The sequence below is a fragment of the Argentina silus genome (genome assembly GCF_951799395.1).
Source record: "Argentina silus genome assembly, chromosome: 3".
In the NCBI taxonomy this organism is placed as follows: Eukaryota; Metazoa; Chordata; class Actinopteri; order Argentiniformes; family Argentinidae; genus Argentina; species Argentina silus.
The window spans coordinates 2630565-2654839 of NC_139657.1; the positions used below are offsets into that span (position 1 = coordinate 2630565).

At 50.3% G+C, this 24275-nt stretch overlaps 2 protein-coding genes across 2 annotated transcripts in view; one reads left to right on the forward strand and one right to left on the reverse strand.

Annotated features, from left to right (window-relative positions):
• The window catches only part of lrrc56 (leucine rich repeat containing 56), a gene marked incomplete at both ends in the record, with an annotated part of 16341 nt that extends 13887 nt beyond the window's left edge, over nucleotides 1-2454 (reverse strand). Inside the window, one exon of the mRNA XM_083665665.1 lies at nucleotides 2299-2454. Within this exon, the coding sequence (XP_083521791.1) occupies nucleotides 2299-2454 (156 nt within the window). The remainder of the gene's footprint in view (nucleotides 1-2298) is intronic.
• Nucleotides 2455-3444: 990 nt separating this feature from the next.
• On the forward strand, nucleotides 3445-24054 carry hrasa (HRas proto-oncogene, GTPase a). Its single transcript, XM_083665580.1, has 6 exons — nucleotides 3445-3720; nucleotides 15731-15878; nucleotides 17300-17478; nucleotides 20217-20376; nucleotides 22572-22697; nucleotides 22863-24054. The coding sequence occupies exons 2-5, from the start codon at nucleotides 15768-15770 to the stop codon at nucleotides 22689-22691; spliced, it is 570 nt and encodes a 189-aa protein (XP_083521706.1). The 5' UTR covers nucleotides 3445-3720; nucleotides 15731-15767; the 3' UTR covers nucleotides 22692-22697; nucleotides 22863-24054.
• Nucleotides 24055-24275: the final 221 nt, after the last annotated feature.

The following is a 24275-nucleotide window of genomic DNA, read 5'->3' on the forward strand; positions in this document are numbered from 1 at the left end:
CCGTGATCGTTAACACCATCACGCCCCTGCCGAAGACGCCTGCGGAAACATCCAACCCCTGAGCAATCTCACTTACTGTCCACAGACTTAGAAACAACGCTCCATTTATCTAACACACAGTCACTGTTTACACTTCTATATGGACTCATAATCTGAGTCGATGATCAACCTTGTACACACACACACACGCACGCACACACACGCACATGCATGCACGCACACAAACACACACACACACACACACACACACACACACACACACACACACAGACACACGCTCTAACACAACTCATAAAAGAAACATAAGCAATCCAAGAGACTAGAGTCTATTGTGTCCTGTCTGTCACCTCGGGAGGCAACCAGCTCCAGGTTAACAACAGACGGTGATGGAAGGGAGTGTTCGCGCTGCACGCCTTGTGGCTCGGCATAATCAGAGCCTGGGGAGGCTGGCGGAGGCAGAAATCGGAGGACGGGCTCATTGCAATGCATGCAACGGAAGAAGGAGCGGTATCAAACACGTCGTGTTACAATGAGCCTCCCCTGAATCGGAGCGATGCACAGCAGATAAATCACATCTCCCCAATCGCTTAATGACCAGATCTCACTGGGCGCTTCCAGCTGTCTCCCTTTCCCAGAGAGCCATTCCACTGAAGAGGCCAATGGCATTCCCACCATGCAACCGCACTGCGGTGTGATTTATGTACATAAGCTATAGCCCGCCAAATAAGTTTGAGACTAACGTGTTTACTTATTTGTTTACAGAACAAAGCCAACTACAGTCACTATATTTTCCTCATTTACATTTACATTACGTTTACATTTATGGCATTTAGCAGGCGCCTTTATCCAAAAATACATTTGTCTAAGTAATCTAAGTCATCTATCCATCAGTCATCATAAGACAAAGTAATCAATGCTCAGACCAGGGGCCATTGGCAGTCACAATGCTAGAAGAAGGAAGAATTACTTATTTTTTTAAATTATTATTATTAATTCATTTACAGTAGAAAAACTATTTAAATGTCATTCTTATTAAAGTGTGCTTTGCCATGTTTCTGTGACCAATGCGAGCATACTTTTGTAGAATGTCACTTTATTACAGTTGTATTACTACTCTATAACAACTAACTATAATCTTCCCACTGAGAGAGCGGTAAACCTTGTTGTTGATATCTGGATATGAAGATGAACACCAGGCCTACAGACAGCGGTTGTTACTGTAAGGCCTGTTGTTAGAGCTTGTCTTTACATCCCAGACGTCCAGTTTGCCGTTCATCATCAGCTCCAGGCTCTGCTGACAGGTTTATTAATACCCCCATATGTCCACTAAGCAATCAAGGTCGTGGAGCATGTTAATGGCAGTTAAACACACTGTCACTCAGAACTCATAGCTCGTTTGTCAACTCACCTGTCTACTGTAAATCCTTCAGGCAATCTCTTCAAACATTAGCAACATATGTCTGGGGGGACTATGTAGAAAATGAGCTGTCATTTCTAAATGGTGAAACCAGTATGTACACAAATACCATCAAATAAAAGCTGAGAATCTATACTGTAACGTCATCGTAACTTCAAATCCAAACTTTTGTTGTATAGAGGCAAAAACAGAAGAAGAAAATGCTTTGGTGTCCCATACAGAGGGCCATTGATTCCTACTGTACTGCAGTGTACTGCAGGCTGAAATCACAGAGATGTCTCATCGACATAATTACTGAGACTTATCATAGAGATTTAGACAAATCATAGATAAACAATGATATTGTTGGGACCAGGGATCGATTCCTTCTGTCTCTCTCTACCATTCTCTCTCTCTCTGTCTCTCTCTACCATTCTCTCTCTCTCTCTCTCTCTACCATTCTCTTTCTCTCTGTCTCTCTCTACCATTCTCTCTCAATAAAGGGTGTGTGTGTGGACGTGGATGAGATACAGTACCTCCAGTGGTTAATCAGGCCCGACACTAAATTAACTGACAGCATGCTGTACATTCCCTACCCTTTCCATTGCATTTAGGGCTTAAATGAATAATAATAATAATAATAATAATAATAATAATAATAATAATAATAATAATAATAATACATTACATTTGTATAGCGCTTTCTCATGGACTCAAAGCACTTTACATGTCAAAAATATGAAAATAAAAACATAGGAGGACAGTCATGAAACATACATAAAACACAGCCCTATACATTAAAAGCCTACCTGAAGAGGCGTTTTTTTTTTTTAGCAAGGTCTTAAAAGAGTCAACAGATGAATAGATGAATAGATGAATAGATGAATAGATCTGGGCCTCACCAGCTTTGCTGGAGAGAGGTAGAGTTCCACCAGCATGTCAGAGTCCTCATAGCCAGCTGGGGTTGGGTTCAATTGTCCAGACCCACTCAGCTCAGTCACCAGTACCCTGGCTGTGCCTGGTCGCACCAGGGGCTCAGAGCCCTGAGAACAACTCATCTTTCACAGGTACCTGAAAGCATATGTTTGGTATTATGTGCGTGTGTGAGAAGGTTGGTATCTGGACATAAGACATCCTGTACAGTTGCTGGAACAATCCCCCGTGGGGTTCATTACCTAGCTGAGGGTTTCAACACATTCTAGTATCAGTGACGAGTATTCATAGCAAGTTGTTTGAAGATTGAAAGTAGCTGCAACGGGTCGTTTCCCCAATACTGTTGGGCAATGGTAATGTAATGTGGAATATAGCCGGTAAGTCAACGTTAGACAGCTTGCTTCATCCCACAGAGCGAGGTTGGAATGCTGGCTTGCTAGCTGCAAGGTTTATGGAGTACTTGGCTAACAAATACATTGAAACGTGAAATCAATATCTTAAGGTGGATTACCCAATAACTACCTAATATCATATTTATCCTTACCTTGTAACAATATGATCAGGTGCAGTGGCTACTTTCCAGAGAGCATTGTGTGCAAAAACACACACAGAAGTTTGCTTGACAACGGCAGATGACTTCCTGGATACGAGAAGTTATGCCCCCTGGGATATGTAGTACAACAATTATGTTTATTGTAGGCTAGGTTATTGATTGATTATCCTATCAAGAATCATATACAAATGACACGAAACACTGCAGCACTCGGCTCACAAATGTACTATTACAGAGCAAATGCCAGTATGACATGTATCCTCTGCTCAAATTTAGAGACGATAAATCCACAATTCACGTTTTAATCGTAGCCTTATTTCTGCATTGTGTGGTAATTTCGGTGGTAGGCAATGTATGTTGATTGTTATTGTTGCTACACTACCTTCCCTTGATCGACAAATGTGTAGGCAATGTGCTAACGATGGTCAAAACAGGCACTAGTCGGGGCGGTTCACACACACACGCACGCATACGCTCTCTCACACACACACACACACAGAGCTGGGCGTGGGCTCCACCAACAGTCTTCATCCTCTCGTCCTTTTCGAAGCACATTGTTCGCCGCGGGCTGACTTCGCTCACAACATTGGACGTTTACGTTGAGAGATTTCACAGAAAAAGTAACAGTTTCTGGAATAATAGTAGCCTAACATAGGCATATCTGTTTTTTTCAACAACAAAAAAACAAACTCTTTAGAGAGATTGGTTAAGGATTATAAGAAACGGGATACAAATCATTCGGACTTCTACTGCCTGCTGGAACGGTTCCGAAGCCACTGAGTTGAAACATTGTTTCCACTGGAACACGTCGCTCTTGCTAATTGGAGCTCTGCTTGTTGTAAGTAGCCGGCCGTGTTCGTTTTTTCTGTCTGTGTAGTAGGCCTACACAAAATGTAGCCTATTCGAAATATGTCGCTCTATGTTATTGCTTATTCCAGGGTATAGGGGAACCCTAAAAAAAAAATCCGCTACGAATGTGTAGCCTAGCTCGTTCACATGGCCACTGTACTGTAGCATTGGAAGATTGCGGAGCACGTTTATTTGGGGTTTTTACTACCTTGTCTGATCAAGCTGGTAATGTGAGGCCAGCTGATAGCGCCGCGTATGTTTTGTCATACAACTGGTGTTTACTTGGCCATGATGATGAGCTGGATTCTGTTTGCAACAAGAATCATTTTGGTAGCCCGGGTTGTGGTTTCATTTTTACTTCTTCACTTGAAGAGGGGTCGATACGGGCTTAAAACTTCATTGAGATGGGATGGGCTATTTTCTGCTGTGCCAAGGCGCGTTCGACAAAACCGCAGGAGGTTTAACATTGGAATTTCTCTTGAAATCGTTAGATTGGTGAGCTGTTGCCGTTTCGCAGTCGTACGGTCACTCTCTGAGTGCTGAGCCCGTTGGCGGCTGTACAGCCGGAGAGAGACAGACGACCACAGGCGAGGGTGACGCCCCGTCACACTGAAACCGAATTGTAGCACTGCGGAAGTTGCATTGCATTCCATTACTAGGCGTTTGATTTCGAACACGATTTATCCGACGTGCAAATTGTCAATCACTAGAGACTTTGATTTAGACGGACTGTCTGTTCAGCAGTCGGCTTAAAACACAAAAGGCAGAAGTCGATGCCTAACCCTTTTATACAGCAGAAGTGATCTGGAATGACATGGGAGAGAGAGAGGGGCTTTTTGAGAGCAGCATGTTGAACCGAAAGAAATTCACGGGAAAGAACCGGCGTTACCCGTCATACGAAAGTCTAAATATAGTGCTCATTCAACAACATTAATCTAAGCCAAGATGTAGAGACTCTCACCGCCCCTCACAGTGGGCAATGACATCATTCATGCAGTGTTGTTGATAGTAGGCCTGCCTGATGTACTCATACTGTAGTCCGAAAAGCAGATCAATCCTTCAGTCTGAATGATATCAGATCACGGCTAATCTGATCACCATAACATGTTGTATGAAGTCATGGCTCTTTATTCGTGTGTGTGTGTGTGTGTGTGTGTGTGTGTGTGTGTGTGTGTGTGCGTGATTGTGGGTAAAGGCTGGTGAATGAGGAAGCTGTTTAGGGTTTCTTTACGTAAAACTACAACACACATCTGACAGGTTTCAGAGTTCCTCATAGTTCCAACTGGCATCCTTTTGTGTGGTGGTCATCTGTCCTTTTCAAGGGAGGCTGGTGGAAGTAGAAATCGGAGGATGGGCTCATTGTAATGCATGGGATGGAATGATGTGTGTTTGATACCAATCCACATTTCATTCCGTGCATTACAAAGGACCCGTCCTCCGATTTCTACCTCCATCAGCCTCCCCTGGTCCCTTTCATCTCCCTCCCTCCCTCCCTGCCTGCCTGCCTGCCTGCCTGCCACCCACCCACCATCACCAGACCCTGTTTACCAACCTGAAAGGATGACCCAGTGGGGAAAAGGTTATGGCTCCACGATGGTCTCTCTCTCAGTGTTCGATTGTGATCCGTCCCTGGAGAGGTTCCCCTTACCATCATCGCTCCATTAAACATCTATTAGCCCTGCAGTGGGCTTGTGGCTTGTGCCAGTATGGATCCTTTAACCAATTAAGCTCTTTAATGGAGAGAGAGAGATGGGGGTGGGGGTGGGGGTGGGGGGGGGGGGGGGGGGAGTTGCATGTGAAGGAGACTGAGAAAGAAGACGAAGAAGAAGCCCCACTCTGTTCGTTCTCAACAGAGTGCATTCTGGGCTGTGTTTTTGTGTTTGGGTTTTTAGAATGTTGACACTTTCTGTTGACTTTATTCACCCTCAGCACTAGTTGAGTCAAGAGTGCGGTTAGGGTTTGGTTAGGGTTTGGTTGGGGTTTGGTTAGGGTTAGGGGGATGTTGAGTGAGCATGTCCCCTTCATTGCTTCCCCTTATTACCCAATGAGGAATAAAGAGGGGTCCTGTCTGCCTTTCCAGACCTGGCCTGTGTTTGTGTTTACATGCCAGCTCAGCCACAACCAGACACATGCCTGTTGTCATGTCCAGGCCAGACCTGAACCAGCGGAGGTCTGGAGGTCTTTGATTGTTTCCAGTATGCCTCCCTCCCTCCCTCCTGAGGTCCTCCTCTCTGCCCTTGGCATATGGAAAGAGCAGCCCTCTCCTCTCCTTGGTCCGCAGGCTCCCCTCTCCCAGGCTCCCCTCTCCCAGGCTCCCCTCTCCCAGGCTCCCCTCTCCCAGGCTCCCCTCTCCCAGGCTCCCCTCTGCCAGGCTCCCCTCTCCCAGGCTCCCCTCTCCCAGGCTCCCCTCTCCCAGGCTCCCCTCTCCCTGCTCCCCTCTCCCAGGCTCTCCTCTCCCAGGCTCCCCTCTCCCAGGCTCCCCTCTCCCCTGCTCCCCTCTCCCAGGCTCCCCTCTCCCTGCTCCCCTCTCCCAGGCTCCCCTCTCCCTGCTCCCCTCTCCCAGGCTCCCCTCTCCCAGGCTCCCCTCTCCCTGCTCCCCTCTCCCTGCTCCCCTCTCCCTGCTCCCCTCTCCCAGGCTCCCCTCTCCCTGCTCCCCTCTCCCAGGCTCCCCTCTCCCTGCTCCCCTCTCCCAGGCTCCCCTCTCCCTGCTCCCCTCTCCCAGGCTCCCCTCTCCCTGCTCCCCTCTCCCAGGCTCGCGCCCTTCGGAAGCTGTCATGTAAGATTATCCTCATGGTCCAGCCGTGGCTCTGGGGTTTCAAAACGAACCGTTAATTTCCCCAGGCCGGGGTGGCGGGCCGGGCTATATATAACCCTCCACATGGACGTGTTCAGCTCCTTCAGCCAAAGGGCGCAGCCATGCAGAGATTCAGTGGAGTAGGTCATGAGATTTCAGACGGCACAGCGCTCGTAGCCTGTCTGACTACCTCACACTGGTGGACGGGGAGGGTCCTCTCTCCATTCTCCTCCCATGAAACCTCATACTGTGGAAGGGAGTGTGTATGTGTGTGTGTGTGTGTGTGTGTGTGTGTGTGCACTAGCAGTTGGGTTGTTGGAAGTGTGTGTGTGTGTGTGTGTGTGCACACTAGCAGTGGGGTTGTTGGAAGTGTGTGTGTGTGTGTGTGTACACTAGCAGTGGGGTTGTTGGGAGTGTGTGTGTGTGTGTGTGTGTTTGTACGCGCACACTCTAGCAGTGGGGTTGTTGGGAGTATGTGTGTGTGTGTGTGTGTGTGCACACTAGCAGTAGGGTTGTTGAGTGTGTGTGTGGATACTAGCAGTAGGGTTGTTGAGTGTGTGTGTGGATACTAGCAGTAGGGTTGTTGAGTGTGTGTGTGGATACTTTTGGGGCTAATTAAGACTCTAGTGGAAGCCCAACGTGCTTTGGCACTAATTAGCAATCTGAGAGTCAGACGGAGAGGTGAGGGTAGGGCTGGTGGTGTGTGTGTGTGTGTGTGTGTGTGTGTGTGTGTGTGTGTGTGTGTGTGTGTGTGTGTGTGTGTGTGTGTGTGTGTGTGTGTGTGTGTGTGTGTGTGTGTGTGTGTGTGTGTGTGTGTGTGTGTGTGTGTGTGTGTGAGACACGGCGTACAACAGACAGCGTCCTCATGTGTGTTGTCCTCCCTCCGTAAGAACAAACACCAGATCCCCACAGACAACAAGCAGCTCTGAAGCCAGCAGGGTTTTTATTAAACATTAATCTGAATGTCTGTTGGCTAATCACCCGCTGACATACATTTACGTGGCCTAGTTTAATCTCTGACATACATGTACATGGTCTAGTTTAATCTCTGACATGTACATGGTCTAGTTTAATCTCTGACATGTACATGGTCTAGTTTAATCTCTGACATGTGCATGGCCTAGTTTAATCTCTGACATACATGTACGTGGCCTAGTTTAATCTCGGACATGTGCATGGTCTAGTTTAATCTCTGACATGTGCATGGCCTAGTTTAATCTCTGACATACATGTACATGGTCTAGTTTAATCTCGGACATGTGCATGGTCTAGTTTAATCTCGGACATGTGCATGGCCTAGTTTAATCTCTGACATGTGCATGGTCTAGTTTAGTCTCTGACATACATGTACGTGGCCTAGTTTAATCTCTGACATACATGTACGTGGCCAGTTTAATCTCTGAAAAGACACAGCCATGTCTCTCCCCCTCTCCCCTCCTCCTCACCCATGTCTCTCCCCCTCCCCCCTCCTCCTCACCCATGTCTCTCCTCCTCACCCCTCCTTCTCACCCATGTCTCTCCTCCTCACCCCTCCTTCTCACCCATGTCTCTCCCCCTCCCCCCTCCTCCTCACCCATGTCTCTCCTCCTCACCCCTCCTCCTCACCCATGTCTCTCCTCCTCACCCCTCCTTCTCACCCATGTCTCTCCTCCTCACCCCTCCTTCTCACCCATGTCTCTCCCCCTCACCCCTCCTTCTCACCCATGTCTCTCCTCCTCACCCCTCCTTCTCACCCATGTCTCTCCCCCTCACCCCTCCTTCTCACCCATGTCTCTCCCCCTCACCCCTCCTCCTCACCCATGTCTCTCCCCCTCACCCCCCCCTCCATCCTTTCCCAAAGTAGTGTTGCCAACATAATACCATGTTCTGTGTGAGAGAGAGAGTTGTTGCAGAGGCGGTGTAGCAGAGGCGGTTTGGAGTCACGCTCTCGTGACGTGGTACGAGCCCAAACCCAGTGACTTCTAATCCCAGTTAGAGTCCTCGTACCACCGAGAGGTGTCTCTTGGTATAAAGGTTTCCGTCTGTGGCATCCATGGGAGAGAATCCTGGTTCAAACCCTGCTGGTGACATTGACTTATTGCAGGTAACAAGCTGGAGTCCTCTACCTCTGTGGATGTAGTCTACTGTACTCTACTATACTGTACTCTACTGTATTCTACTCTACTCTACTGTACTCTACTCTACTCAGCTGTACTCTACTGTATTCTACTGTATTGTACTCTATTGTACTCTATTGTACCCTCTCCCCCTCAGCGCCAGCGGTGCTGTGTTGTCACACTGCTGCCCTGGGGTCCCCAGGCACTGTGCTGTGTGCAGCCTGTCTCCCTCCTACCAGTTGAAAGGCCCCCTCCTCCCCCCTCCCCCCCCCCTGTGTGCCAGACTGGGGCAGTGGGGCGGAGGTGTTTATTGGGTGGGGTTGTTGTGATTGACGAGGAGGATGTGATGAGACCGGGGAGGCTGGCTGCTGAGCTTCAGGGTCATTCACACTAAGGGGGAGTGTCAGGGGTGAGGAGGGGGGGAGGAGGGGATGACGAGGGGGTGAGGAGGAGGGGGGAGTGTCAGTGGGGTGAGACGGGAGGTGGTGAGAAAGGGCAGTGATCCTCCATAGCAGCCTCCCCACACATACATACATACACACACACACACACACACACACCTCTGTACTTCACCTTCACCCGACAAGGCAGCCTGTGCAGTTAGATTGATCTCCCGCTATAAATCTCCATCTTGTAAAGGCAACAATGGCGTCCGTGCGCCATGCATATCTCCCCTGTTGATTCTGGAGGATGAATCAAGCAGCTCACTCCTGCGCCAAAACACTATCACAGTAGGATTTATCACTCCTCTTTGTACTATTACTGCCTGCTGCTTCAGGAGACGGGGCCGTGGTAGCCCCAGACTCAGCCCCAGACTCAGCCCCAGGAGAGGCCAGGAGACGGGGCCGTGGTAGCCCCAGGAGAGGCCAGGTGATGGGGCCATGGTAGCCCCAGACTCGGCCCCAGGAGAGGCCAGGAGATGGGGCCGTGGTAGCCCCAGACTCAGCCCCAGGAGAGGCCAGGTGATGGGGCCATGGTAGCCCCAGACTCAGCCCCAGGAGAGGCCAGGTGATGGGGCCATGGTAGCCCCAGACTCAGCCCCAGGAGAGGCCAGGAGATGGGGCCATGTTAGCCCCAGGAGAGGCCAGGAGATGGGGCCATGTTAGCCCCAGGAGAGGCCAGGAGACAGGGCTGTGGTAGCCCCAGACTTGGCCCTGGGACAGGCCAGAAGATGGGGCCATGTTAGCCCCAGGAGAGGCCAGGAGACAGGGCTGTGGTAGCCCCAGACTTGGCCCTGGGACAGGCCAGAAGATGGGGCCATGTTAGCCCCAGGAGAGGCCAGGAGAGGCCAGGAGATGGGGCCATGGTAGTCCTAGACTCCAGACACGCCCCGGGAGTGAGTGTGTGTGTGTGTGTTTATTTATTTGATGGTTGGATCACAAGAGGAGTGAGTGACTGGTGGTAACAACAGAGAGCTGTACCAATAGCAGTTTGGTTTATTTACAGCCAGGAAGAAGGAAGTTTCAATGTTTGCCCACACGATTGAGAGGTTGGGGTAATTCCCTTCCTGTTGAGTTAGAGAATTATAGCCATCAGGCTGTTTTCGCAAGACTGTGTCTGGCTGTTGACATTGGTGATGATGGTCTGGTCTAGCCCATCGTGAGAGCTACCTTTTCCATTAAAACCTCGGCTGAACTTAGTGAGGTGTGTGCCTGTGTCTGTGTGTGCGTGCGCCTGTGTGTGTGCGTGTGTGTGTCTGTACGTGCGTGCATGAAGACTTTGACTGTCGTTCTGCAGTGCTCCGTCAGCAAGATTTTCCGTCAATCATTAACACCAGTGACCCCACAGTCCACTCATCAACAAGTCGGCCTCCTCCAGCGCCACACACACACACACACACACACACACACACACACACACTGGCTCTAACATAGGTGCGTGCGGTTCTATTAATACAACACACACACCCAGGGCCAAATATAGGAGTAACTTGTGTGTGTGTGTGTGTGTGTGTGTGTGTGTGTGTGTGTGTGTGTGTGTGTGTGTGTGTGTTGCTTTTGAATCCCTGCCACAGTGTTAGTCTTGTAAATAGAGTTTCTCTCTGGACGGTTTGTGTATCCTGCTTTCATCAAACTGTCCAGAGTCCATGTTGATGTCACTTGTTCCTCCTCTGCTCCAGGAATACTGCAGCTGTTTGTGTGTGTGTGTGTGTCCAAGAGCAAGGGTGTGTGTACATCCAGAGTTTGTGTGTGTGTACATCCGAGAGCGAGGGTGTGTGTGTGTGTGTGTACAGTCTTTGTGCTTGTTTCTCTCAGGCCTGCCAGGGCTGTGGAGTTTGACTGCTGCTCGGTGTGTGAGAGGACAGTTGGGAGTAACAGGTCTGCATGGAGCTGCTCATGTTTCCCTCTTAGTTGGGCCAGTTTGGGAGGGATAGGTGTGTGTGTGTGTGTGTGTGTGTGTGTGTGTGTGTGTGTGTGTGTGTGTGTGTGTGTGTGTAGTATGTCTTACTCCTACTGGAGTTGATGTCATCAATGCATTCTGGAGGTCTTGCCTTATTGGCTGACAGTGTTCAGGAGGCCTTGCCTTATTGGCTCACGGTGTTCAAGAAGTCTCACCTTATTGGCTGACAGTGTTTACATGCTTATTGAACAGGGGCACGACATCTTAGTACATTTATTTTCTGGCTAAATGTGTGGATTCGAAAAACCATTGAATGAGAAGGTGTGTCCAAACTTTTGACTGGTACTGTATATATGCTGCCATTTCATGTCATAATACAATATCTCAAATGATGCAAGCTCACAGTTGCCACATCAAGCTCACGGTTGCCACATCAAGGGAATATTTTAGCTTTTTGTTTTTGTCGAGGCCGTTTCTTTAGAATTGTGTCAACTGATGTCACCACGGAGGGTCATTGTCCTCTGCCTGACGTCACTTGGAAGTCGTAACCAAGGGAGGGTTCTGCGGTCGCCAAGGGAGGTTTCTTTGGTTGCCAAGGACCATCGGTGGTGGAGTGATCTAGCGGTCAGGCAGAGGGAGGTCCGGTGCACTCCTCCTCAGAACCAACGTTACGCAACAACCTGGTGTGTGTGTGTGTGTGTGTGTGTGTGTGTGTGTGTGTGTGTGTGTGTGTGTGTGTGTGTGTGTGTGTGTGTGTGTGTGTGTGTGTGTGTGTGTGTGTGTGTGTGTGTGTGTGTGTGTGTGTGTGTGTGTGTGTCATTCTGACAAAGCTCTTCAATAATGTGATAGAATAGATGATGAGTAGACATAGAAGCAGGATCAATGCATTACGTAATCCCCCCCTCCCCCCCCCCCCACACACACACATCTCTGACTCATCATGACGTAGCTGGTGACCGGTGGTACACACTGAGTCCATCTCTACATTCTCCCCCATGACCAGCTCCACTACTACCACCACCACCGCCCCTGTGACTCTCCTCTGCTCTGGTTGACTCACGTCCTCTGGAATTTCACTGGCGTGTGCGTGTGTGTGTGCGTGTGTGTGTGTGTGTGTGTGTGTGTGTGTGTGTACAGAGTGATGTCCTGTGTGTGCGTGTGTGTCAGCCTGTGTACAGAGTGGTCTCCTGTGTGTGTGTGCGTGTGTGTGTGTGTGTGTGTGTGTGTGTCTGGCTCCAGCTGAGTCGACAGTCAACAGCGTGGGCCAGCCGTCCGGCCAGGGGAGGAGGGTGGCAGGACTGTGGTTGTCAGCTGAGTAGCACTTGTAGCCACACTGGCGTCTGTCCACCCGGGCCACTGGCGTGTGATTCTGTACCACAGTACGGAACTGGGCATTACAACACGTGTGTGTGTGTGAGAGACAGGCCTGGCATGTACACTAGGCTATGCCCCACAGTCCCATGATTGTAGTAATTGTGCTATAGTAGTAATAATAATAATAATAATACTCTAATATACTCTAATAATACTCTAATATACTACTTTTTATTATTATTTTTTTATTTGTAAATCACTTTTCATTTGAACAATCTCAAAGCACGTTACAGTTGAGTGCTTTAAAACCATCAGTTGAGTGCTGATATGGCACAGATGTGGTGTATAGGCCTTGTCACACACACACCCAACCCACTGGAGGAGGAGGATGATGATGATGATGATGATGAAGGTAAAATGAGAGCCTGGCCTTATCTAACAGTCACCCTGTTGCTGTCACCGATTCCACCGTCAGATTAAAGGGGAAATGCACAGGGCTGTTGCCCCGTGATGTAGCTTGCAGGGGAGGCTGGTGGAAGTAGAAATCGGAGGACGGGCTCATTGTAATGCTTGGAATGGATTGAGGAACGGCCTTAAAAAAACATCCTCCGATTTCTACCTCCACCAGCCTCCCCTGTGTGTAGCATGTATGGTTCAGCCTTGCTCTACCCCAGAGATCAGACTGGCTTCTTTAATAACAGAGACCTTGATTTATGGGCCGGGCAGCCCTGTATAATGGCCCTGCCTGTTAACTGGGCCAAGCGACTCCGAGGGGGGGCCCTAAAGACACACCTGGTTGTCATAAAAACTAAAAAAACCTCTGCTAGACGTTGTGTTCCCCTCTGTTCTGGACCTCGCTCTTTAACACTGGGAGAAGGGAAACCTACGGAAGCCCGGCGGGACAAACCTTGCCACTTATTGTCTCCATGTTGTTGTGGTTTCTGTACGGATGCGATTGAGCTGGCGTGTCCTTATTGGTTGATACTTGGAACACGGGGGAGGCTGGTGGAGGTAGAAATCAGAGGACAGCCTCCACGACAGCCTCCATATGTATATAGCCTAGGCTACTATATAACATGGGAGGCTGGTGGAGGTAGAAATCGGAGGACGGGGCTCATTGTAATGGCATGGCATGGAACGAGGAAAGGTGTCAAACGCGTGTGTTTGAAACCATTCCTTATTCTGCTCCATGCATTACATTGAGCCCGTCCTCCGATTTCTACCTCCACCAGCCTCCCCTGCTTGAATAGGTGTAAACGGTGACTTTGGGCTTACTTGTACTGGAGCAGTACTAGATCTCTAACAGATGGTAACCTGGTGACGTTATACATTGCTGTTATACATTGCTGTTATACATTGCTGTTATACATTGCTCTTTTATATTTATATACACATATATAATGATATCTTATATATCATTGCGTTATATATATATATATATATATATATAAAGAGCAATGTATAACGCAATGATATATCATAATATATATATGTGTATATATATAATGATATATATCTTATATATCATTGCGTTATACATTGCTCAACGTGAACGGGAAGAGTTTCGCTGCAAAACGCTGCAAATAACAATCCACCATTTTCTCCAAAGTACTTTTTTTTTACTTTCTCTTCTATAAAACGTCTGCTGTCCGTCGTGACGTATTAAACATCCCTTTTATGATGCGTTTGAAGGAACATAAAACCTCTTTGTGGTGCGTTTGAAAGGTCTGTGCAACAGTACAGTAACACTGGGCAAGTGGAGAAGCTGCTCTGCTCTGCTCCCCTCCGCTCCTGCTCCTGCTCCTGCTCCTGCTCCTGCTCCTGCTCCTGCTCCTGCTCCTGCTCCTGCTCCTGCTCCTGCTCCTGCTCCTGCTCCTGCAGCGCACAGAGTTTCCTAGAAACACACTCGGCCGGGAGGGAGGGAGGGGGGGAGGGAGGGCGGGCATTCGTGATGTGAGGCATCAGTGATGACGGCCACTCTGCCAGTGTAAGGTCCCTCCCTCTCTCCCCCCGTCCCTCCCTCCCTCTCCCTCTCACATTGAGCGGGAGTGGATTGGAACATTGAGTACCTTTAGCACATTTTTCACATTCCCCTAAGGGGGTCTCTCAACCTCAGCCCCCCTTACACACACGCACACACACAGTCTCACACACACACACACACACACAGTCTCACACACACACACAGTCTCACACACACACACAGTCTCACACACACACACACAGTCTCACACACACACACAGTCACGCTCACACAGACACACACACTCAGTCACGTTCATATACTCACACACACACCAGTCTCTCACACACACCACAGTCTCTCACACACACCACAGTCTCTCACACACACCACAGTCTCTCACACACACCACAGTCTCTCACACACACCACAGTCTCTCACACACACCACAGTCTCACACACACACCACACAGTCACGCTCACACAGACACACACACACACACACACACACACAGTCACGCTCTCTCTCTCACGTTCACACACACACACCCCTACCCCCACACCTATACCCTTCCACCCTCACCCCTCATCTCTGGGCAGAGGTGATCTGTGTTCAGGCTTCTCTCCACACAGCCAGCTGGTCATGCAGCAGACGGGGGTGCTAGTCACACACACACACACACACACACACACACACACACAAGTGTTAGGTACAGTAGATGGCAGGGGAGGCCGGTGGAGGTAGAAATCGGAGGATGGGAATCATCGTAATGCATGGAACGGAACGAGCACTGTTATACCGTTCCGCATTCAATTCCAGGCATTGCAGTGAGCCTGTCCTCCGATTTCTACCTCCACCAGCCTCCCCTGGTAGACAGTCATATGAGAGGCGGTGACTCAGTCCAGCCAGCGTGTCAGGACAGCACATGCAATCATAATAAAAAGATTAGCTCCTGGAATGTCCATGTTGATTGATTAGTGGTACGACGTTGTGAGTCGGCATGGAAGGTGTGGGGTGTCCGGGGCGCTTCGTGGCGTAGCACACCAAGGCGCATGCCGCATAACAACATGGTTCCTGGTTCGATTCCGACCCTCGACACGTCTTGCATGTCGTCCCTCCTCTCTCTCACCCATCCTTCCTGTCAACCTCTACTGTCTCTATCCCAATAAAGCTTTAATGCCCTAAAAACATATTTAAGGTGAGGTGTAAATGTGCAAGCTTTCTAATAGTTGTAAAATTACTGTTTAATCGGCAGCGATAAGGGAAGGAGAACCCTTGAAGGAAATATTTCATTGACGGATGCTGTTTTTGACCCTAAAAGTGAATGTTTTGAAAAGGAACTGGATTTATCCTCTGTGGCCAGACTTGCGCCCTGCAACTTGGAGTAATAGATGAACAATCTCAATGATCAATGTATTAACCCTCCTCCCTCTCTCTCTCTCCCCCCCCCCCCCTCTCTCTCTCCCTCCCCCCTCTCTCCCCCTCTCTCAGCGGTGGTGTGTGTGTGGGGGGAGTCGTAGCAGTGAGGATGACGGAGTACAAGCTGGTGGTGGTGGGAGCAGGAGGTGTGGGCAAGAGCGCTCTCACCATCCAGCTCATCCAGAACCACTTTGTGGACGAATACGACCCCACCATAGAGGTACGGCCCTTCCTCTGTCTCTGTCTCTGTGTCTGTCTGTGTCTCCCTCCCGACCCCACCATAGAGGTACGGCCCTCCCCCTCCCCCTGTCTGTGTCTGTGTCTCTGTCTCCCTCCCGACCCCACCATAGAGGTACGGCCCTCCCCCTCCCCCTGTCTGTGTCTGTGTCTGTCTGTGTCTCCCTCCCGACCCCATCATAGAGGTACGGCCCTCCCTCTCCCTCTGTCTCTGTCTGTCTCTGTCTGTCTGTGTGTGTGTGTCCGTGTTTTTAATCTAATCTAGCATGTAGATCTCATTCTTATAGGAAGTCTGTCTTTGAGGAAGTGTGTGTGTGTGTGTGTGTGTGTGTGTGTGTGTGTGTGTGTGTGTGTGTGTGTGTGTGTGTGTGTGTGTGTGTGTGTGTGTGGGGTGGGGGGGGTGTCCATGTCCAGAGCTCCCGTCCACATCTGCAGCTGATCACTGGGCTTGTAATGATGTCATGTGGACGTGGCCCCGCCCCTCGTCTGGACTGAATGGAATGGCATGCTCTGGTCGTGGAGAGACCACTGTTCCGTCCCCAAATCTAATTTAACAGAACCTACCCAGTCACTAGCAATTCAATTCTCCAAAGGTCACATTTTAGGAGAGTTTTTTAGCCGTTATTGTTTCTGACTGCGACGTTGGTTGACTCCAGCAAAGCTCGTAATTCTATCCCTCCCGGTTCACGAGAGAGAGAGAGACAGAGACAGAGAGAGAGAGAGAGAGCGACTGAGGGAGGGAGGGGAAGAGAGAGAGAGAGAGAGACTGTCTGCCTTCTCCTCTCTTCCTTCCCTCTCCTTCTCTCTCTCTCTCTCTCTCTCTCTCTCTCTCCCTCTCTCCCTTTCTCTCTCTCTCCTTCTCTCTCTCTCTCTCTCTTTCTCTCTCTCTCTCCCTCTCTCCCTCTCTCTCTCTCTTTCTCACCACGCCTGCCCCTGGCCAGACAATGTGCTTTTTGTGTGTGTGCATTCCTGGCCCCTATGCAGTAGCACACAAAGGGAATGCTACTACATGTTTGTGTGACTGCTGTGTGTTGGCACTCTAAACATTGGCCCACTACGCCCCTTTGATACCACACCCCTGGTGTGCGTGTGTGCGTGTGTGTCTGTCTGTGTGTCTGTGTATCTGTGTGTCTGTGTGTCTGTGTCTGTCTCTGTCTGTCTGTCTGTCTGTCTGTGTGTGTGTGTGTGAATGTGTGTGTGTCAGGACAGGGGGTTTATGTCTGTGTGTGTGTGTGTGTGTGTGAATGTGTGTGTGTCAGGACAGGGGGTTTATGTCTGTGTGTGTGTGTGTGTGTATGCGTGTGAGACAGGCCAGAGGGGGTTTTACGGGGGTTGATTTTGGACTGGGGAAACGGTAGCGTTTGCAGTGCTCTAACTAGAGGAAGTCCCTCCCCCTTCGTGCAGGACTCGTACAGGAAGCAGGTGGTGATTGACGGGGAGACGTGTCTGCTGGACATCCTGGACACTGCAGGTCAGGAGGAGTACAGCGCCATGAGGGACCAGTACATGAGGACAGGGGAGGGCTTCCTCTGCGTCTTCGCCATCAACAACACCAAGTCCTTTGAGGATATTCACCAGTACAGGTACAATAACAGTCTCCTTTATGAACCTATTATTATTACTAGTATTATTGTTATTATCAATATTGTTATTGTTATTCATAAAAGTACAATAACAACACCTTTGTCAACCTAGAATGATTATTATTGTTATTAATACATATGTAATACATATACATAATATTTGTGTAAGTAGTAAAGGTACAATAACATGCACCTTTACCAACCTGAGCTGAGCTACACAGGAAGAAATATGTACATATCCAGTGATGTCATAGGGGGGTTGAGGTGTGTGTGTGTGCTGTGTGTGCTGTGTGTGCTGTGTGTGCTGTGTGTGCTGTGTGTGCTGTGTGTGCTGTGTGTGCTGTGTGTGCTGTGTGTGTGTGTGTGTGTGTGTGCGTGGGTCGTCCGAAGTTCTGGGGATGGGGGGGGTGGGGGCTGTGACATTTCCAGTCAAGTCCAAGTCATAAGGGGGGTTGAGGGGGGGCAGGTGTGTGTGTGTGTGTGTGTGTGTGTGTGTGTGTGTGTGTGGTCAGGAGGGCTCTGGGGGGTGGGTTGTGACTGCAGTAGCCGGGTGGTGATGTCATGTCGTAGTGTTTAACACGGCCAGAGAAAGCTTAGCCTCAGACTGAAGGATTACAGCATGCTGCCAATGAAATCGATCCTGACTCAATTAGAGAGGGAGAGAGGGAGAGAGGGAGAGAGGGAGCACTCCCAAGGACAGGGAAGGAGGAAGGGAGGCGAGGGAGGGAGCACTCCCAAGGACAGGGAAGGAGAAAGGGAGGGGAGGAGGAGAGGGAGGGAGGAGAATTCCAGATGGGGATGATGATATTCTCTCTCTCTCTCTCTCTCTCCCCCCCCTCTTTCTCAGTCTCTCTATCTGTTCTACACAGAGTAATACGTGATCTTATGATAACGTGTTGAACAGCATATTTGTCCTCTCACTCTGTTAGAACATTCAGTTCCATCCACCGGCTCCTTCATTCCCTCTCCCTCCACTCCCTGTTACCTCACACAGCATATACCCCCGGGGGAGGCTGGGGGAGGCTGGGGGAGGCCGGGGGAGGCTGAGGGAGGCCGGGGGAGGCCGGGGGAGGCTGGGGGAGGCATCGGAGGACGGGGCTCATTGTAATGCCTGGAATGAGGAACAGTATCAAACACACCGTTCCTCATTCCATTCCATTCCGTTCCATTACAACGACCCCCCCCCCCCCCTCCCCCCGCCCCCCAGTCCTCCGATTTCTCCTACCTCCGACTAGCCTTTCAGGGAGGTTTTCAGCCCTGATATAACCGGTGGCTGTCAGAGCGGCCAGGTTATTTATAGAGCCATTGTGGGTCTGATGAGAGGGGGCTGCTCACCACCATTGTGGGTCTGATGAGAGGGGGCTGCTCACCACCATTGTCCGTGCTGCTGACACCAGCTCTAACGCCAGAGGTGTGCCAACCCAACCCGGCCCAGACCAGCACCGGGGTTGGCACAGCCCTGGGTTGGCACAGCCGATTACCCACTGTTTGGCCTGCACTGGAGAGGCATTGTCTTTCACGTGTCGTGTGTTTGTGTGTGTGTGTGTGTGTGTACTCTGTGTGTGTGTACATACAAATTGTATGTGTGTGTGTGTACATACAAATTGTGTGTGTGTGTACATACAAATTGTGTGTGTGTACATACAAATTGTGTGTGTGTGTGTGTGTGTCCCCGACCTTCCTACCTCCATGCTGGCTGGAGTGGTGTCCCAACCCACAGAAGGCACAGCGGTGATAAGATGGAAGATTTGTCTTTTGACAAGAGTCTGTGTGGCTCCCATTAAACATGCTTGTTTGAATGCAGGCCGTACAAGAGAACATGCAGGACAGACAGACAGACAGACAGACAGGAGACAATAGTATTGAGTGTGACGATCCATTCGGATGCAAAGACAGTTGAAAGAGCCAGTCAGTCAGATTTAACACGAGCTAGGCTAGGTAGCTAGGCTAGCTGTCCAGCTCCAGCCCATATCTATGCTAAGCTAGCAGTGGCTGTCGCTCAGGGGAGGCCGGCGGAGGTAGAAACCGGAGGACGGGCTCACTGTAATGCATGGAACGGAATGAGGAATATTGTCAAGCAAATGTGTTTGACACCGTTCCCTATTCCACCCCATGCGTTACAGTGAGCCCGTCCTCGGGTTCCTCCCTCCCCCTGCTTCAGCCTGCTTCAGCCTGCTTCAGCCTGCTCCGTCCGTACGGGCTGCAGGAGGGGACAGTTGAGTGGAGGCACAAGCTGAGGTGATGGATTGATCTGACTCAGTCCCCCCTGCCTGCCCCCCCCTGCCTGCCTGCCTGCCTGGCTGGCTGGCTGGCTGGCTGCAGTAGTGATGAGGTAATGCTGTTTGCTGCCTTCCCTCCCTCCCTCCCTCCCTCCTCCAGCAGTGCAGCACAGCAGGGCGTGCTCCTCAGGGTCCTAGAGAGGTGTGTGTGTGAGAGAGAGAGAGAGAGAGAGACAGACTCTGGTGGTGTTGTGTTTGCGGGCAGGAGAGAGAGGCGGGTCTTATACAGTTACAGAAGTCAAATACATCCACACACACACACACACACACACACACACACACACACACACACACACACACAGCTCCAAGACCGACGCCCTAATTCACACTAGAGAGCTTAACCGAGCTGAGCCAAGCTGAGCTGTACTGGGTTGGATATCCGAGCCCGGCACAGTGTGGTTCGGGTCGGCCGCCCCGCCGCCGATGCTGATTGGTGCGTTTTCCCCTCTGTCCAACCAGAGAACAGATCAAGCGTGTGAAGGACTCTGACGACGTTCCCATGGTGCTGGTGGGGAACAAGTGTGACCTGCCGACCCGCACCGTGGACACACGGCAGGCCCAGGAGCTGGCCCGCTCCTACGGAATCCCCTACATCGAGACCTCGGCCAAGACACGACAGGTACCACACACACACACACACACATGCATACACACACACACACACACACACACACAGGCACACACACACTGCCAACACAGGGCATCCCTTACAGCACAGAGATCTTGGCCAAGACACGGCAGGTACGGCGTAGCACACACACACACACACACACACACACACACACACACACCACACACACACACACATGCATACACACACACACACACACACAGGCACACACACACTGCCAACACAGGGCATCCCTTACAGCACAGAGATCTTGGCCAAGACACAGCAGGTACGGCGTAGCACACATACACACACACACACACCATACACACACACACGCACGCGCAGACACACACAGACGCACAAACACACATTGCCAACACAGGACATCCCCTACATCGAGACCTCAGCCAAGACACAACAGGTACGGCATAGCTCTCACACACACACACACACACACACACACACACACACACACAGTTCTGGGCACGGACGGACACAAACACACACACACACACATACACACACACACACACACACACACACACATACGCCTCTGGGCACGGACACACACACACACACACACACATACACGGCATCTCCTACGCGACAGACCGTGGCCAAGACACAGTACTTTCGACAGTACAACCCATCTTTCTATTCCTCTGGGCAGCTTCAGAGCTCCTTCCAGCCGTGGTGAGCCCTGGTTGTGTCGTTCCGTTATGAAGTCCCTCCCTCTGTCATTGTGTTGGGCCTGATAAACAACCACCCCTCTCCTATCTGGGACCACTGCTTCAGATCCAGAGGCTGCAACGTCAGTGGTTACATGGTCTCCAGGGTCACACACGCACACACACACACACACACACGCTAAGTGGAATACTCACTCTGCTCACACACAACCTCACTCTCACTGTGTCTCACTCACACACTCACACACACACACACACTCTTACACATACACACACACACAGCAGTGAGTGTCCCTCAGTGTGATGTGTTTGCGGCGCTGGGAACATTTTATAACACTGCAGGCGATGACTCATGGCCAGGTTGCCTCGCCTTGAGAGCCAGGCTCTTTCAAAGACCTCACAGCGACGAGTCAGCTCCCTTCTCTCCTGCTGTGACTCCTGCATTAGGACTCCTGTATACATAGACCTCGCCTGCTATGACTCCTGCGTTAGGGCCACACAAACTTCTCCTGCTGTGACTCCGGCATTGTGACTGCGTAGACTTACCCAAAGACTCCCATCTGTCCAATCTGAAGGACAAAATATCCGACGTGACGTTTAAGATTCGGGGGTTTGTCTCCCGCAGATCTTCTGACTACGGCACATTTTTGGATTGTTAGCCGTGTCTGATGATGTGATCCGTGAGCCGTTTCCATGGTGATGCCGGTGCGCACACAGAGGGGATACATGGCGTGTTTGTCAAAGGAGGTGTGCCCTGTTATTGTCAGCCCTCAGGATTATTTTGAAGCAACTCTGTTTGCTGTACAGACGCGTTCCTCGGCCACCCCTCCACCAGGGATGTTGTTGTTTGGCTACAGGGATGGCTCTGAAAGTGATGCTGCAGGAAATTAGTGTATTTTCAGCCACTAGTTCTAAAATTAGCGCTCACGAGCCAAAAACCGGTCCCCGTGCTAGAAAAACAACAACGGACAGAGAGGGGCACCCCTACCCGCTACCATGACAGGACAGAGAGGGGCACCCCTACCCGCTACCATGACAGGACAGAGAGGGGCACCCCTACCCGCTACCATGACAGGACAGAGAGGGGCACCCCTACCCGCTACCATGACAGGACAGAGAGGGGCACCCCTACCCGCTACCATGACAGGACAGAGAGGGGCACCCCTACCCGCTACCATGACAGGACAGAGAGGGGCACCCCTACCCGCTACCATGACAGGACAGAGAGGGGCACCCCTACCCGCTACCATGACAGGACAGAGAGGGGCACCCCTACCCGCTACCATGAGCCAACGCTTGTTTTGCTAAAGTTAGTTGGCCTTCAACTGTGGACTGGTCTAATGAGATATAAATAAACATTATATCATGAACCTTATAATCCACATTTAAGCCAAAACTTCATGTAAAGAAATAGCAACAAAAATCCTGTAGCTTCTTTTTAACTGTGTGTCTGTGTCTGTTTGTGTCTGTGTGTGTTTGTGTCTGTTTGTGTCTGTGTCTGTGTGTGTGCAGGGAGTGGAAGACGCCTTCTACACGCTGGTCAGAGAGATCAGACAGCACAAGCTGAGGAAGCTGAACCCCCCCGACGAGAGTGGACAGGACTGCATGAGCTGTCGCTGCGTGGTGTCGTGATTGGAGGTCAGTATCTTGCCCACCCATTGGCTGATTGGTTCAATATCGCACCCACCCATTGGTCGATGGGTTCGATTCACATTTTTCGGGGAGGTGGTATAAAACCAAAAACACAAATATAAAACACACATCCACTGACTCCTTCCTTTCTTCCTTTCCTTCTTTCCACAGATCACCGGTCCAGGGTGAGGAGTGGAACTACGGTGCACCGCAGCAGCATGGACTTCAACATTGACGGTGACGAGATGGAAAACAACAACAACAACAACAACAACAACAAACAAACAAACATTTTTAAAAAAAACTTAAAAAAGAGAGGGACGGTCAACGAGCGACACCATGGCAGGCACCAACCAACCAGACTGACCTGTTACTGACCTGTAACTGTACTGTTACTGTACTGTAACTGCACCATAGACATTGGGGAGAGGGAGGGAGAGATGGGGCGGGGGGGGCGTTGCTCCCTACCTACCTACCTACCTACCTGCCGACCTGACCTGGCCTGACCAGGCCATCCTAGGCTGGGCCGGGCTATAGCGTGTGTCCCCTCCTTGAGTCCATGTCTGCCAGACCAACACCACTAATGACTCTCTCTACTCCAGTGTGGTCGTGCTGGGCAGCTCCCTGAGTTCCTGCTAACTTATTGTTTTTACAGTCTCAACACTGGTCTTAAAGGGGGCGACATCGACCCCCCTGGTGGGCCCCCCCCACCACCACCACCACCGTACCCACCCATCCACCCATCCACCTCCCCTGTCCTCTCCCACCATGAAACCCCTGATTTTATCCCCCACCCCCCCCCCCCCCCAATTTCCCCCCTACCCTCACCCATGTTGCTCTGCAGTAACCTCATTATTCTGGATACAGGGGGGCGGAGCATGAAATGAGACGCCACATAGGAAAGGTTCCTTTCAAAAAAAAAAAAAAAAAAGAAGAAGAAAAAAAAGAAAAACGGTTAGCCTAGCCGTAAAACTCCTTTTTTTTTTCTCGTTTCTTTTCTTAAAACTAATTGTTTTGATATGTGACTTTTTTTGTGATTTGAAGGTTTTGAAGGTGAGCGAGGATGTTTATTTTTTGTGACAGGGCGGTAGTTCTGGCATTTTAAGACTGGTCACCGCGAGGAAGTCCTTATAATGGGTGTTGGCGGGGACGTGGATCAGACAGATGGATGGACTCATTTTCCCAGAGAACCACTGCCTCCCCCCCCCCCCCCCACCCTCTCCCTCACAGACTAAAACGTGTGTGCTAAGGGTTCTCTTTGTGGAGTAATAATAGTACTAGATAGTGTAGGTTCTGGTGCAATAGGATTGTTTACTGTCGAACTAGGTAAAGGATTGGGAATAAACCATCTCTCATGCCTGTTTATTTGCTTGTATTTCTTGGGTGGAGAAGGGAGGGGGGGGGGGGGGGGGTATATGAGTGATTTTTGTTTTTTTATCTTCAAGGTTGCACTGAAACATGGCCCTTACGGGGGGATGGTATCAGCCTTTGGTTCATGCAGTGCAGTTATTATTCACCTTGACATTGGGACAGGTATGGATAAGCTTGGAAAGATTTTCGTTTGAAAGGTTTTCAAGAAAGTTG

Coding starts and splice junctions, on each gene's coding strand:
- hrasa (XM_083665580.1), top strand. CDS start 15,768: ATGACGGAGTACAAGCTGGTGGTGGTGGGAGCAGGAGGTGTGGGCAAG. Junction 15,879..17,299: donor AATACGACCCCACCATAGAG/GTACGGCCCTTC, acceptor CCCTTCGTGCAG/GACTCGTACAGGAAGCAGGT. Junction 20,377..22,571: donor CCTCGGCCAAGACACGACAG/GTACCACACACA, acceptor GTGTGTGTGCAG/GGAGTGGAAGACGCCTTCTA.